This window comes from Pomacea canaliculata, linkage group LG9 (assembly GCF_003073045.1).
Source record: "Pomacea canaliculata isolate SZHN2017 linkage group LG9, ASM307304v1, whole genome shotgun sequence".
NCBI lineage: Eukaryota > Metazoa > Mollusca > Gastropoda > Architaenioglossa > Ampullariidae > Pomacea > Pomacea canaliculata.
The window spans coordinates 26,292,654-26,308,593 of record NC_037598.1 but is presented as its reverse complement, the minus strand read 5'-3'; the positions used below and the strand labels follow the sequence as shown (position 1 = coordinate 26,308,593).

The 15,940-nt window shown below is 48.2% G+C and overlaps 1 protein-coding gene across 2 annotated transcripts in view; it reads left to right on the top strand.

Annotated features, from left to right (window-relative positions):
• The window catches only part of LOC112572045 (neuroglian-like), a 74,698-nt gene that overhangs the window by 16,848 nt on the left and 41,910 nt on the right, over positions 1–15,940 (top strand). Inside the window, exons 1-2 of one of the 2 annotated variants that reach the window (XM_025251554.1) lie at positions 1,590–1,702; positions 1,960–2,184. In XM_025251554.1, coding sequence (XP_025107339.1) covers positions 2,091–2,184 — 94 coding nt within the window. In that variant the 5' untranslated portion in view covers positions 1,590–1,702; positions 1,960–2,090. Of the gene's footprint in view, positions 1–1,589; positions 1,703–1,959; positions 2,185–15,940 lie in introns of those variants that run through there. The other variant, XM_025251553.1, reaches the window with a different exon arrangement.

Below are 15,940 nucleotides of genomic sequence, written 5' to 3'. Positions count from 1 at the left end.
GTGAGCATTACACGGTAGTACATTGTCAGCATTACATGGTAGTACATGGTCAGCATTACATGGTAGTACATGGTCAGCATTACATGGTAGTACATTGTCAATATTAGATGGTAGTACATTGTCAATATTACATGGTAGTACATGGTGAGCATTAGATGGTAGTACATTGTCAGCATTACATGGTAGTACACTGTCAATATTAGATGGTAGTACATAGCATAGCATGACAGTATTACTCAGCATTACATGATATTGTCAATATTACACGACAGTACACAGTCAACATCACTACGTCCATTTTCACAGCCAGAACAATGTTGTTACATGGCTACACCTTCACAAGAACAATGTTGTTACACAACCAGCTAGTAGATATTTTAAACCAACAGCTCGCTGACGTCAGGTGAGGAACGTGCAGGTTATTTTTAGCCTGAGTTCTCGATGTTCGTTTTTTGTTTTTGTGTCTGTTCTGTTACCTATCACCACGTGTTACACACATGATGCTGTTCGCCATGAAAATCGAGCCGATAGTTTCTCTTGCAGCGGAACGTGAGCGTTTTCTTGCCTCACTCTGGGATCAATGAGGTCTGCTGCAGAAAAATTCATTTTCAAAGGAAATGACTTGCGAAATGCGGCACGTGGCCAACACGTTAGGCTTTCATCTGCAACTGAGACAAAAGCAGGCAAGGTCGGGTGGGTGTGGGCTGCCTTGCTCTTGCACCCACAGCACCCCACATGGCAAACAAAAGTCACTGTGAGGCACAGAGCGCGCACACACACACACACGGGTAGGTCATGTGACACACACACACACACGGGTAAGTCATGTGACACACACACACACAGGCAAGTCATGTGACACACACACACAGGCAAGTCATGTGACACACACACAGGCAAGTCATGTGACACACGACCTGTGGTGCTCGTGATGCTGATTGTCTGCCACAAGATGCTGAACTGGGAAGACGCCACTCAGGGACATGTAATGCCCTCCCCTACCCGACTGACCACGAGGGGTTAACGGGGAGGGGTATCAAGACTGCAGCCCCATCCGCTTTAATCTTGATGTGGAGGAACTGGGCCTCTCCACCCAGGTTTGAGCTCGAGGCTTAAGTAGACTACCAGACATGTTTTGACATTCATCTTCCTCTGTAGTTCTCTCTTTCCAACCCCCAACACCCTCCCGCGCCCCTTTGGCAGAGAGCCTGACGATCTCCGTCACGTGCCATAAATGTTGGGCTTGAAGTGAAGTCACGTGATGTACAAAACACCAGGTAACACATCTCAGCAGAGGCGTCAGACGAGTTGTCTGCTGCCGACTGAAGATGGCGGGGTGGGGAGGTTACAGGGTTACACAAGGGTGTCGCTTTTAATGGGAGCTAACTCTCAAATCGGCGTGACCTTTTTCTCCAGCTTTGTTTTTGCTGACAGAGAGTGTACACAGTGTATGTGGAATGGTGTTGTCGACAGATCCTCCCATTAGTCGATCACAGCTCGACACCAAGCAAAGGTTCCTCCCTCCCAATATAGATACTCGATGTTTGTGCCGTGCTCTGGTCTCGTCTTGTAGCCAAACATGTCGGTCATGTCGGTCCAAGGACGATTTGAACTCAGAAGTTTGTCTCACTCGCACCAACGGCCATTTCTCTAGGGACGCCAGCCGTCCTTAGTCTTGTCCACGACATGTGGACACGGGTTGGTGAGCAGCACGTGGACATGTCTTGTCGTGACACCAACTGTCTGACACGGTTCCGACTGTCAGCTTAGAGGACAGGTGGCCTAGTGTGTGTGTGAGAGAGAGAGAGACTGAGTACATCTGTGTACATACGTGTAGTGTATGATTGGGGACAGTGTCAACATGGTCAGGTCATGAGCGTGACCTCTGGGTCAGGTGACATCACAAAGTTGAGAAGGAAGGCCAAGAGACTAATGTTTGTTGTCTTCTGTCTTCTGCAGCCCTGGCGGCGACAAGTCCATGGCCGGCGACAACAAGATGAGCGGCGAGCGAGTCCCTACACTAGGTGTCGCCACTTCTGGAGTTACCTGCAATCACCGTGCGCCGAGCGTGCTGCGGATTACCTGTTAACATGTTCGCTCACCTGCTCCGCGCCTACAAGCCTCGCTTTGGATGGCTCTGTCTACTGCACCTTCGCGTGTTGCTCGTGCTGTACGCTGTACAAGGTGAGATGTCTGTCACACTGTCTGCGTCCTTGTGTCGTCTGCTGACAAGGTGTGAGCAGGCCTCTCACTCTCACCTTGCTGTGTGGGGTCACCTTCTGAAGGTATGGGGAGGTGACGATGAGTGAGGACAGCGGGGCGATGAACGTGATGACGACCTGGTGCCTGATGATAATACGCACGTCACGAAGTTATTTTTGTCTTTCTGTGTGACCACACGTGGGTAACGTGCAGATCTCCAGACGGATTCTAGTTTTACTGTACGGCAATACGTCACTGCTGTAGCCGCGTATAAACCAGTCCTACGTGATGAACACGTCACTTAGTTGTATCCATGTAGAAACCACAAACCAGTTTTCTGTAATAAAAACATTATTGAGTTGGACTCGTACATAAATCAGTTCTCTGTCTCCTTTCGGCCCAACAACAAGTTTTTTTAATCTCCCTAAGCGCGCCATCAAAGAGTGTTTGGGGACCCGGATGTTCCAGGCTGCAGCTCCAAGCCCTCCTCCCCTCCACTGCCTCCTGTACTGAAGCCAGCAGACGGCAGCAGCTGGCCACACTCGGCTAGAAACTCAAATGTTTGTCAAAGTATCAGCCGCCAGCACTGCCGGCACTGACAGTACAGGTGGAAATGTCCGCTGGCTGCACTGGACCTCGGTGTGGACCTCGCGGGCTGATGGTCTCTAAGGACGACGGCAACAGTCGCGGAGTGTAGGTTATCGTACTTAACGAAAACATCGATGTCTTAATGTCAGTCTCTCAATACAACTCTCAATCCTCTCATCGACAATATGCACGTGCGGGCTTACTAAGCTTTATTGGATCGTGCTTGTCTGTTGGTATGTTTGCCAGTCGGAAGGCGCAGGTAAGGTCCTCAGGTCATGTTTCTTTGCCAATAACAAAGCGACATCCGGGGCAGGTGTGTGCGCCAGCATCATGCCAGACACCCTTACTCGGGAAGTTTTTGTTGGGATCGCCTTTGACATTTAATTGCACAAAATACAGCGACGACAGGTGTGGAGAAATCAAAGCATGACCGCGCGGCCGTCATCGATAATTGGGTAAGAACTGGGTGACCTGTGACCTTTCGGCGCCAGAGTGTCTCCCTGTGGTGTGATGCAAGTGTGTGGATGTGCGGACATTACTTACTTACATTTCGCAATGTAGTCCATCAACGAGCAGTGGGGTGTGGGTGTGGGTGGGGCTAGAGTGACAGCTGTACAGGGTGGGGGTGTCAGTGCGGTGTCCACCCAACGCTGTGAAGGAAAGTTCTACTCGCTCACCTCTCCCTCCATGTTGGCAACACCAGCCATCTTGAGGAGGTTTGGGAGGGTGAGGTTGGAGAGCAAGAGGCTAGAGGAGGGTATTCCTCTCCTCCCACTCCAGTGTCTCCACCTCCCCCACTGCTAGTGTTCCTCTGTCCCCTCTCAAATCATCCACCTCCCCAATCCCCCCCCCCTCCTTGTACCAGCAATTTTGATTTGTCTCCCTTTATGGGGAGTGTCGTTTTCCCAGCACTTTGCGCATCACTACGTCCGCTCAGCCTCACGTGTCATCGCCTCTTTCGAGAACGCACGAGATCTGGAATTGATTCTGCATTTGTTTTGGGTTTTTTAGAAGCAGGCCGAGCTTAAAACGTTTCCTCGGCTGATTTGGATTTCAGATTTGAAGAAATGCGTCCTGGCATTTTAAACGCTCACCTCTAGCGGGAGGGTGAGCTGTGGGAGGGGGTCACATTGGCCGCAGCCTGTGATTGATGCTAAGATTGACAAGCTCCCTCCTTCCCTCCTGGCCATGATCACGTGACCAGTGTAGCAACCGCCCCTGTGTTCCGGTGGTTGGGTGAAGGGTGGGGGACTTGATTGCCAGCGATTGTGACTCACTGGCATCGGGGAGTCCGCAAGGAGGACATTTCTCTCGTCCCCGTGTCGACATTTCCAGCTCCGAGGTGGACCAGGCTTGTGAATATTCATGACATCGTTGACAAAAAAAACTAAAACAGTTGGACATTGTCTCCTGCCATTGGTTCACTTGTTGCCATGACACTGTACCGCCCTTCTCGCGTTCCGGAGGACCAATGGCGGGAAGAGAAGGTGGTCACTGTAGGTTGTGAGGGCAAAGGCTCATGTGGTCACTTGCAATGCCATCAGTGGATGGGCGAAATTCAGCAATTTTTATCCTTCGATGTGTGAACTCTTAAAGAAACCTGACAATGTTGTCCTGGTTGCCATATTTTTAGAATATCAATCACAGGATATTTTTAGTCTCCGTACCTCAATCCAATTAATTTCTCCTTGTCTGTTATCTCACGTGACACGTTGCTATTTGTTTGAAGCCTTAGAGACAATCACCAGACAAAACAAGAGCGAAGATCCTGCGAGTTTCTGTAAAGTGCGATGGTAGCAACAGGTTGTAGCCATGACCAGCAGTAGACACGTGGACGTCGTCATCACCAGCCTCGCCTTCAGCTGCATCCTTGCGAAATGACAAAAAGAGGTTTGAGGGATTTGGCGACAGTAAAAGAGAGATTGCTAAGGTGTGAACAAGAAGATATGGGTCTAGAGACCTAGACATGTAGACATCACGTGATACGGGGGATAACGGAAGGAATGAGCTCAAGGGAGTTAAGCGGGTCGTAGATGGCGTGAGTGGCGCGTGTCTTTACTGCTCCCCTGCTAAGCATCGCCATTGTCTCCATCACATGGTGGCCATGAGGTCGCCTCCCTCTTCTCGCCTCCTTGTGACTTAGTCTCAGTTCGCCGCCCTTCATGTGTATATGCAAATGAGTGTGTGTCATCAGGGTCACTGACCTCGCCTCCTGCCAATCAAAGATGATTGAGAAGACGCAGGACCAGAAAACCTAAGTCTCACATGAGGCAGGCATGGCCGCGGTCCGTTGTGGTGGTTGGTGAGCTGTGTGCACCACGTGCATGCGTCACTCTGCACGTGCAACCTTCACTGAACTCACCGCCACAGCACCGCGCGCTTCTGGCTCCCTTCGGGTCGTCTGATGAGTGGCTTTTGCTTGTGCAAATTGAAAACTGAGGAGTTCAAGCGTCTGGTCGATATTCAAAACGTCCTCTTAGTATTCAAAACCTGACGTGGGTTTTTCTCTCACATCCCAGTTCTCCCACGTGACCACCCATAGCGCCCCCAGCCGTCCGCTAGACTTCAAAACACGACTTCACCAAACACTCGAGGTTATGAAAATAGTTCGCCATCACTCAAAAGTTGTTATAGCAAGCAACATCACTCACCAGTAACGATAACACTACTGGTCAGCAATCATGCCATCACTCACCAGTGATGAATACTTGTCATCTCACAAGTGATTATCCTGTCGATGCAGGGCCTGCTGATGACTTACATAACCACCAGCCTTAACCATTGAGGATACCCTGTCCACGGGGGTCACGTACCTGTAGGTAACAGCACCACCCCAGCCAGCCCCTCTCCCCTGACACAGGGTGGTCCTGTGGGTAAGGATACGAGACACGAGATTGTGTGGGTTCGCATCTCGTCTCGGCACCGCTCTGTCTGTGTCTGTGGCCTGTGTTTACAGGGCTACCCGCCTTGCCGTGATGTAGTGTGTATATCTACCCCACCTCTCCCTCCAGACAAGATGTTGGTTCTCACCTCATTCTGCCAATCTCCCCCCACTGACGTCTCGTCACGTGCTTGTGTCGGCAATGACACCACTGTTGTCATGGTTACCCTTTTGATGACGTCTTCAAAGGCCAGTAAACACAACCTCGCGAAGCACTTGCAAGCAGGCGACCAGTTGTTTATTTTGTTTGTAATCATGTTTACTTTGTTTTGTGAGCAGGCAATCGGTTGTTTAATGTGCTTGTGGTCTTGTTTACTTTGTTTTACAAAGCTGTCCGTTAGGTGCAGAATCAAGGGAGATGAGAAAGGGATTATTTTCACAGCCTCCACACGCCAGGCGGCGCTGTACAGCTGGTGTTATCAGAGTTATGTCCCTTGTGGCGCGGTCTGCTCTGTCCACACGCTTGTTTTCACCTGCCTAGCGGTATATGTTGTTGTTGTTGTTGTTGTCCCGTGCATCGTGTTCTGTCCTCACTCATTTCTTGTTGGCACGTGCTGTGAGCGAGGCTGGTGTCACGTGTCCATTATTAGTGTCACGTGTCTATTATTATCAGCTGCACGTGTTGCGACTGTTAGCGCCATCACCACACCGGTCACGAGGCCCGGTGGCCCCGAGAATTGTTTGTTTATTCACCATTGTTTACAGCCCGACACAAATGTTGACAAAGATGGAGGACGGGTAGCGATGTGCGCTTTCCATCTCTGTCCACTGGGACGGACACCTGCTGATGACCTCAAAGGTTAATTCAAGGGTTACAGGAGTAGAATTGTATACCGGGTACATGTGATACGAGAGTGACGGACAGGCAGACAGTTGACTTGACAGAAAAAGTAGACCCGATGGCTGAAATATCTGGAGTGATGTGTGAGCTTGCGTTCACTTTGATAGACTAACTTTAAGTGGAAGAACGGAAGGACTGACCATTTAGACTGCTTATAGTGAGGATGTTTAATATAATTTGTAAAACTGTGCTTTGAAACCTAAATTAACTCACGAGACACCACCGATCACGTGTTCAAACCCTCGCAATGACCTCAGACACTTCCTGTAGGTCCTCTGACGTCACAATGACCTCAGACACTTCCTGTACGTCTCTGACTGACGTCACAATGACCTCAGACACTTCCTGCACGTCTCTGACTGACGTCACACCAAGACGTCTGCTACACCATCTCGGGAAGCTATCGCGGTTACTCGGCGGAAGGACACAAAGGTCGACTTCAATGGATTTTTTCAATGTTTATAAACATCGGCAACCGACATAGTGCTAATAAGTGTAATTAAGTGAGAAACGAATCCTTTATTTCTCCTGTATCGCTCTCGCGCTCTGTAATTGTAGCTAAATATAATTTGTCAACGTACAGACCGTCACAACACCTCAGCACAGCCTTTAGTACACCTTTAAAGCAGGGTATATGGAGCTCGGTGCCACCCGCTTTGTATATCCGAGCTCAGCTCTGTTTGAGTCCATTATCTTTCATTGTCAAACCTCTCAGCGCTCGCATAAACGCTCCCTCCCTCTTCGTCTCATCCTCTCTCCCCCTCTCCCTCACCCCCTCGCTCTGTCTTTGCATCTTTTCCTGGTTTTTGTGTGAATTAGATTCCGGGTTTCATTCCGAAGGTTTTTGCACATTTTTGTTTTGTTTTGCAAAGGGCGGGTGAGAAGGAGATGTTCGCCTTGCATTACACTTCGCTTCTGAGGAGAACTGGAGCGCAGGGCACTTATGCGAGGGGAGACAACTAAATCAAATTTGTGCAGTCAAATAAAACAGAGTGAGCTTTTTAGGAAATTAATATTAGATTTTTGAAGTCTCTCTCCAGTTTGGACACGTGCATTTGAGGGCAGAGAGCTGCAGTGGTGACTAAGTAGAGTGAATGCCCTTGCACTGTCATGGCGTCGTGCACACATTTCTCGCCAGACTTGCCTCAACTCTGTTTAAGCCGTTGTTACGAGGAGGCGTTGAGCTGTGGGTGACGAGCTAAAGACCTTTTAATGACAACAGCGACAAAATGCTCGACTTGATGAAAGCCGCTTGCAAGCCTCTTGCGTGGTGGCTTGTCCATCTTGATCTTGCTGCTAATTAAATTGCTTACACAGGCTTAGTGCAAATCGGTTTACCAGAACTCGTGTCATGATCACCCGCGGGCACACAAGACAGATTTTTGGTTACACAGAGAAGTGGAGGGAACTGCTGGCACTGGGGGTTACTGGGGGTTACTGGGGTGCAGTGATGAATACAGGAATAGCGGGTGGTCGCTGGAACAGCACTTGTGTACACTTGCTTGAGTAACATTCATCCAGTCTCTCTTTTTTTGTCGTATGACCTCCGCATGCAGGCAAGCACACACACACGCACACACACACGCACAGCGCGCGGTGCTACTCTATGACGTCACAAGACCAGCACCTTGCACACGCACGTGCACTGTCACACCTGCACGCGGTGAGTCTGATAAATAGACGACGACAGTGACAATGATGTATAATGAGGAGGCAGGGACTTTTTTGTCAACAACAGACGTCAAGCGATTGACTGATGCTACGGGTGCGGTGCTGGGTGCCCCGCCTAACCTGATGACTAGGGTGAGAAGCAAACATTTTCTAGTCCCCGACAAAGAAGACGGAACGAAGGAAAACGAGGACAAACAACAACAAGCGAAAAAAAGAGGGAAGAAAATAGAGAAAGAAGTAGAGATATGAATGAGGCACTCTGCAGCGTTTTGTTGCAGTATCGACCGCCTGACACCGCCACCAACACCGCCACCAACACCGGGTGGGAGAGGAAAGAAGAGAGGCGTGGTATCAAGGGGCAGGCAATCGATGTGATGCTTTCTGGTGAAATATTATCAGCTGGCTGTCTCTTCTTCAAATGTCAACTTGCTTTCCTGCCTACACCTTAATTGTCTTCCCGATACAAAACCCGTGAGCTGCAGGGTGGTGGTGTGTCTGTAGGTAGGGTAGACACCCACAGTTGCAAGCAGCTTCACCAAATCGCTTTAATGCCAACGGAATGGGAAGCAGACGACATCCGCCAAGCATCCATCGTTAACAGGGGAACTTCATGAGCATCGTTAGCGATACACCGCTGTAACCTTACACCTCGTGACTGTGACCTCTCACCTCGTGTCAAGAAAAGACTGATTCAGTGTACTAGTACTGGTCTCCTACCACAACTAGTATACTTGTCTCCTACCACAACTAGTATACTAGTCTCCTACCACAATTAATATACTAATCTCCTACCACAACTAGTACACTTGTATCCTACCACAACTAGTATACTAGTCTCCTACCACAGCTAGTATACTTGTCTCCTACCACAACTAGTATACTAGTCTCCTACCACAACTAGTATACTTGTCTCCTACCACAACTGGTATACTAGTCTCCTACCACAACTGGTATACTAGTCTCCTACCACAACTACTATACTTGTCTCCTACCACAACTAGTATACTTGTCTCCTACTACAACTAGTATACTTGTCTACTAGTCTCCTACCACAATTAATATACTTGTCTCCTACCACAATTAATATACTAGTCTCCTACCACAACTAATATACTTGTCTCCTACCACAACTAGTATACTTGTCTCCTACCACATTTAATATACTTGTCTCCTACCACAACTAGTATACTAGTCTCCTACCACAACTGGTATACTTGTCTCCTACCACAACTGGTATACTTGTCTCCTACCACAACTAGTATACTTGTCTCCTACCACATTTAATATACTTGTCTCCTACCACAATTAATATACTTCTCCTACCACAACTAGTATTGTATCTACCACAACTAGTATACTAGTCTCCTACCACAACTAGTATACTTGTCTCCTACCACAACTAGTATACTAGTCTCCTACCACAACTGGTATACTTGTCTCCTACCACAACTAGTATACTTGTCTCCTACCACATTTAATATACTTGTCTCCTACCACAATTAATATACTAATCTCCTACCACAACTAGTACACTTGTATCCTACCACAACTAGTATACTAGTCTCCTACCACAACTAGTATACTTGTCTCCTACCACAACTAGTATACTAGTCTCCTACCACAACTGGTATACTTGTCTCCTACCACAACTGGTATACTAGTCTCCTACCACAACTAGTATACTTGTCTCCTACCACATTTAATATACTTGTCTCCTACCACAATTAATATACTAATCTCCTACCACAACTAGTACACTTGTATCCTACCACAACTAGTATACTAGTCTCCTACCACAGCTAGTATACTTGTCTCCTACCACAACTAGTATACTAGTCTCCTACCACAATTAATATACTAGTCTCCTACCACTATTAATATACTAGTCTCCTACCACTATTAATATACTTGTCTCCTACCACGACTACTACGTCTTTCTTTTCAATTCTTCTTCCTCCTCGTTCTCGTCTGCCACTTGCACAAGTAAAACTGTAAGAAGAAGACTGTAAACATCAGTTTCGCGTGGATGTCATCGATAACAGCGTCGACCGATGGAATACCGACAGCTGTTCACATACAATCACCCAAGGTAGTACTGTACACTGTACACTGTACACTGGCGATGTGAGTGTAGCTGGACATGGTGGTGCACACAACACCGCAGTTAGCGCCGTTACTGGTGACATCATACGTGTACTGGTGACATCATATCAAGACAAGATGGCTTAGTGTTGGTGTTGGTGCTAGTGCTAGTGTTAGTGTTGGTGTTAGTGCTAGTGTTAGTGTTAGTGTCACTTTAACATGGAGCACGTCACACAGGAGCGTAGGATTCTCCAGGAGCTGAGGGTTACCACTAACCCTGAGGACATGTCTGGCTGATGAGGACCAAGCTGCACGGACGTGTGGACGCTGTGCAGATGACTGGTACTTTCATCCCAAGAGGTCATCACCGTGTGTAAGCAAGGCGAGCGACAACATCAACTGCAAAGAGAGGCTGGCGATGAGATGTGGCGTTGACGGCGATGTGTTTCACGTGTGGAGGCTGCAGGCAAGGGTTAAGGTGGACATAACTCAGGTTGTAGTGTCTTGCTGAGGACTGCACTCTAAACGCCAGTACGGAGTGTCGGACGCACAGTCGCACCACCAACTAGTATCCCTGGACTCCTGGCAGACGATTTGTTCCAGTTAACTGCTAAAACGAGGCATTAGACGATATAGCTTCCGGTTTATTCGGTCTTTGTTACGGCTCGCCGAGACTAACAGCGGATCACTTCGCAAGAGGCGGAGAATAAGTCTCGGCATCATGGACACATCAGTCCATCACTAGACGTCCACGGTCTGAGGTGAACCCGTCTGTCAGTGGCAGGCGACGACATCAGTCTGACCATCAACGCCACGACGACCAAGTCTTGTTCCAGCTCACTCCACCACGTTACATCCGTTGGTAGGATGAGATCCCCGACAGACGTCTTGAGACATCACTGGTCTGTCAGCATCCACATCCTCCTGCTGAGATCGCAAGCTACGTGGGTTGGACATGGGCTGGACGGGAGATGGACATGGGATGGATGTGGGATTGAAGTGAGATGGACATGGGATGGATGTGGGATGGACGTGGGATGGAAGTGTCGTCCGTGAGCCTGGCAGTCGCCTGACGAAGCAGCTGCTGTATGGAGAGCTGGGTCTAGACAAGCGGACAGTGGCAGGGAAAACATAGCCACCGTCAAAGACCTTTTCTTCCATACTAGCAGCTGGGCGACCTTGACCTACACATCTTGCTCAGCACGTCACCCAGGGAGCGCATGCAGCTTGAGGTCACGTGCGTCACGGCAGCACAACAAACGCCTTAATGACCACTCCTCCCAGCACCTGACTATTCTTTCCTCCCCACCCCCATTGTCTTGGTTTCTATAGTGTTTTTATTACTGTATCATCTGTCTTGGGATTTCTACATTTTAAAGAATTCGACACACACACTCTCTCTCTCTCAATATCGCTTGCGCTGTCTCTCTCTCTATATTTGTTTCGATGTATTATTTACAAACGAAAGAGTGGTTGGAGAAACATTATTACATTATTGTTATTATCATTGAGCTACACTTAAAAGCAGACGATCAGTACATCCAGTAAACCAGCATCGTGCGATGTAAGACCAACAGAACACATGGACAGCCACAACTGGACACGTGACACGTGACACAGGACACATGACACATGACACGTGACACAGGACACACGACACACGTAGTGACCATCACTTGTCAGTCCAAGAACATCACGAGGTGACCTCTCACCTTGGCAGTGCAAAATGTCTGTGACACTCACACACGTCACCACTACTGTAGAAGTCCACCACGAGCAGCAGCAACAGGAGTGACAACAAGGGGAGACTACAATGTCTTTTATCTGGTCACAGTCGGCTGACATCATCAGTTTGATGTTCCGGAAATGGACCCACCAGGGGTCGCTCGCAAGGCCACGTAGCTTTTCAAGTTGTTGCTTGACTCCATTCCTGGTGAACCCCTGGATCCCACAGGCTCCTTGTCCTCAGACATGGCCTGCACTGCAACACCCGAGAATATTTCAGGAGGAAGTCTGGAGGATGTTGACAACGTTTTGACCTCGTGTAAACGACTTGTGCTACAGATGTTTGGCCCGCTGTCACTAATTCCCGCGAAATGAAAACCGCTGTTCAACGTGTTTGAAGAACCACATCCAAGTCTTTGTTTACACTTGCTTTGACACGCCCTGGACATGTCTCTCCCCGAATTTCCTGCCTCCAGCGTTTGTTCTTAGTGTTGACAGTGTTTACAGTGTTTACAGTGTTATTAGTGTTCACAGTGTTCATAGTGTTTACAGTGTTATTAGTGTTGACAGTGTTCACAGTGTTATTAGTGTTCACAGTGTTCACAGTGTTATTAGTGTTGACAGTCTTCACTGTGTTTACAGTGTTATTAGTGTTTACAGTGCTCACTGTGTTTACAGTGTTATTAGTGTTAACAGTGTTTACAGTGTTCACAGTTTTTACAGTGTTATTAGTGTTCACAGTGTTCACAGTGTTTATTGTGTCATTAGTGTTTACAATCTTATTAGTGTTCACAGTCTTATTAGGGTTTACAAGGTCCTCTCACCATGTCCCAATTTGATTGTTGCAGCCAGACACCCAGCCCATTCCTTCGGTTTATTATCTGATCGGCGGTCAGCGTGATGTATCGTGAGGCCGGAGTTTATATTCATTCGTTTGTCTGGATTTCCAGACGAATTTCGATCCCTGCTTGTCTGTGCTGATAAAAGCATTTTTCTGTTAAATTGTGGTCTCAAGCATCCGCGTCTTGTAGGGCCTCAGTGGCAGCCCCGTCTTAAGTCCCCAGGAAGTCTGCGAGAAATTCCGTCAGAGGCCCTGGCGCCATGTGACTAGCCTGCGCTTCCGGTGTGGCGTGAAAACGCTTTTCATTGATCAGGACCACTGACCGCCATGTTGAAGACATGCGGCAACTGCGGTCAGGAACTGGTCATTGTTTTCAACGAATCTTTAACTGTCACGACTGTTACAGCCTCGTTACGAAACCAGTGGTTGGCAGAACGGAGGTCGTTATGATAATGAGGCTGTGGTGTTTGTACTGGGGTCACAAGTGCTGGGGTGGACCTGTATAATTACTTTGTTGTGCTCGCTTCCCACAGTAGGGGGCTGGGGGGATAAGCAGTTGTCGTTCGTGTCGTCGTGTGCCGTTGCAACATCAGCGCTGAGATGAAAGTCTCTGTTGATGTTGGTCTCTTGTTGCTGTATAGTCACCACTACTTCAACATCCTTCGTGTGCGAGGGGCAGGACAGCGCGCCCTCTAGTCCCGTGTACCCATGCAGCCCCGTCACCTACCCGAATTACCTGTAGTACACTCGCAGTGGAGGTTGCTGTGTTAGGGAGAGACAGAGACTCCATGTGACCTCGCTACTTTGATTGCATGAAGGAGAGTGTTTGCACCATACAAATGTCGGTGCGTGTTGCAGATGTTTTTCCGTTTCTTTTTCTTCTTTCATGTTTTCTTCCCTTGCTCGCGATTCCGTGTGTCTTTGCTCTTCCCAGTCCCACGGTGCTTACAGATGTCTCCTGTCGCGGGTGGCCGGTGTGTGCAGGTGACTGAGGACGATGTGCACGACGACGATGTGCATGATGACCGGGTCTGGCACATGTGGTGCCAGTCGCTCTTGGTGCTCGTCCTTGAGACGCTCAGTCTGCCTCCACCCCTCCACCCCACACACCCCTCCCCCGGCACGTGTCGTGGTCAATACTAGTGCAGGGAGACAACCGGGACCCGCAGCAGGCCGTATGGAAAGTAAGGCCACAGGGACTATGCGTCAGTCCTCGTCCCGTCCCCGGGTCACACGTTGCCTTGACGACGCGGGATTATGTTTCAATAATCATCCATAAAGGACTGTTGGTTATGTCTGAACACGAAAGCGCATTCTGATGGAGCGACAATTATCAGACTCTACCTCCTCACCCAAACTTGCTCCAGTGAAGGGGAGAGAAGCGAAGTGGCCGCCAGGAAGCCCCGCCAGGACAAAGACCTCCAGGCGGCTTTCAATTTCGTGAAAATTTATTCACCACAGCGTTTCTCACGCATGCGCTGTAAATGTGACAAATCTTGCGGGTCATTATCAATCAATCATCTTTTTCATTCCAGCCTTTCTCTCAAACAGCTTTGCCCCTCCCTTAACTTGCCCCCTCCTTATCATTGAATATTGTGCGTGCACGCTCACTCGTGTTTGCTGTTGTCACGTGCATTGCATTATGTCTAAATATTTCAAATTGTTACAGTGTGTGTGTGGGAGGGGGGGTATCGTTCCCTCCCAGTCTCCACTGCGACTGTTGCTGAGCTAACGGTGTGGATTTCTAGCACATTCTCAGTTGTTTATTTATTCACACAATGCTTTAATTATACATGACTGGCAATGTTTGGTCAGACAAGGTTGACCTGCCGGTGTTTTGATAGACTGGAAGCCTGGAATATAACAGCACAGTGACAAGTTCAAAGTTCACCCAATGCGACAACACGTGTAAACACCACAGCGCGGCGTCGCTCGCCAGCTTTTAATAATTTAGGAATTGTTTATAAAAGCCGAGAAAATGATTTCAACTTGTCTTCAGATGCTAGTCCTCTTGCATTCACACTCAGATTGGTGACGAAGGCACAGAGATTGGTGACGAAACCACACAGACTGGTGACAAAGGCACAGAGATTGGTGACAAAGGCACAGAGATTGGTGACAAAGGCACAGAGATTGGTGACGAAAGCACAGAGATTGGTGACGTGTGCGCCCGATTCAGTAGTGTACCAAAGTGTGAGCTGCCAAGCTACTGTGAGCAGCGGAAATGGCAGGTGAAAACCTTGGTTCCCCTGAAACTGTTCAGTGCCACCAACTGACTGTTCACTGCCACATCCTTCCGCAATCACTTCCAATTTTTTTTCTTCTTGACCTCCGTGATGCTTGGCTCCAATGAATGCAAAGACAGAGACGAGAAGTGGCCAGCGGATAGAAGAGGGGCCTAAGCTAGGGACCATCGGTTCGGAGGAACTTTGTTTTCAAATTGCAGTGATGTTGGGTTATTTGTAGTGATGTTGACTTTCTCCAAAGGTTTCAGATAGATTTCTACCGCCATTAGGAAACAAACACTCCGAAAGAGGCTGCTCTGAATACATCAGTAATTATGCAAATGAGCTGCAACACTCGTGACTCAATATAATTGTACAATAGCGGGTGGTGGCCAAAGCAGCAACCACTTGCAAGTTGCATCTGCCGCTGACGGACATTCTGCCTGTAAGGCTGTACTTCTACAAGATGTGAGAAAACTATATCTTTACAAAATGTATATTTATTTTCTTGTTTACGTGTCGACGTCATCAGCTAAAACATTGTTTGACTAACATCCGGGCATTAATTTACAATACAGGAATAGACAAAGTCTTCATTTGTAAGAGGACCTCACACTTCCGACATCTTTAAAACCTAGTAGAACGGTCTTTGGTCAACAGGAGCGTAGATGTTAGTTGTAGATGTTAACTGTAGATGTTAGTTGTAGATGTTAGTTGTAGATGTTAACTGTAGATGTTAGTTGTAGATGTTAGTTGTAGATGTCAACTGTAGATGTTAACTGTAGATGTTAGTCGTGGTGTCACGTGACGACAGCTCTGGGAGG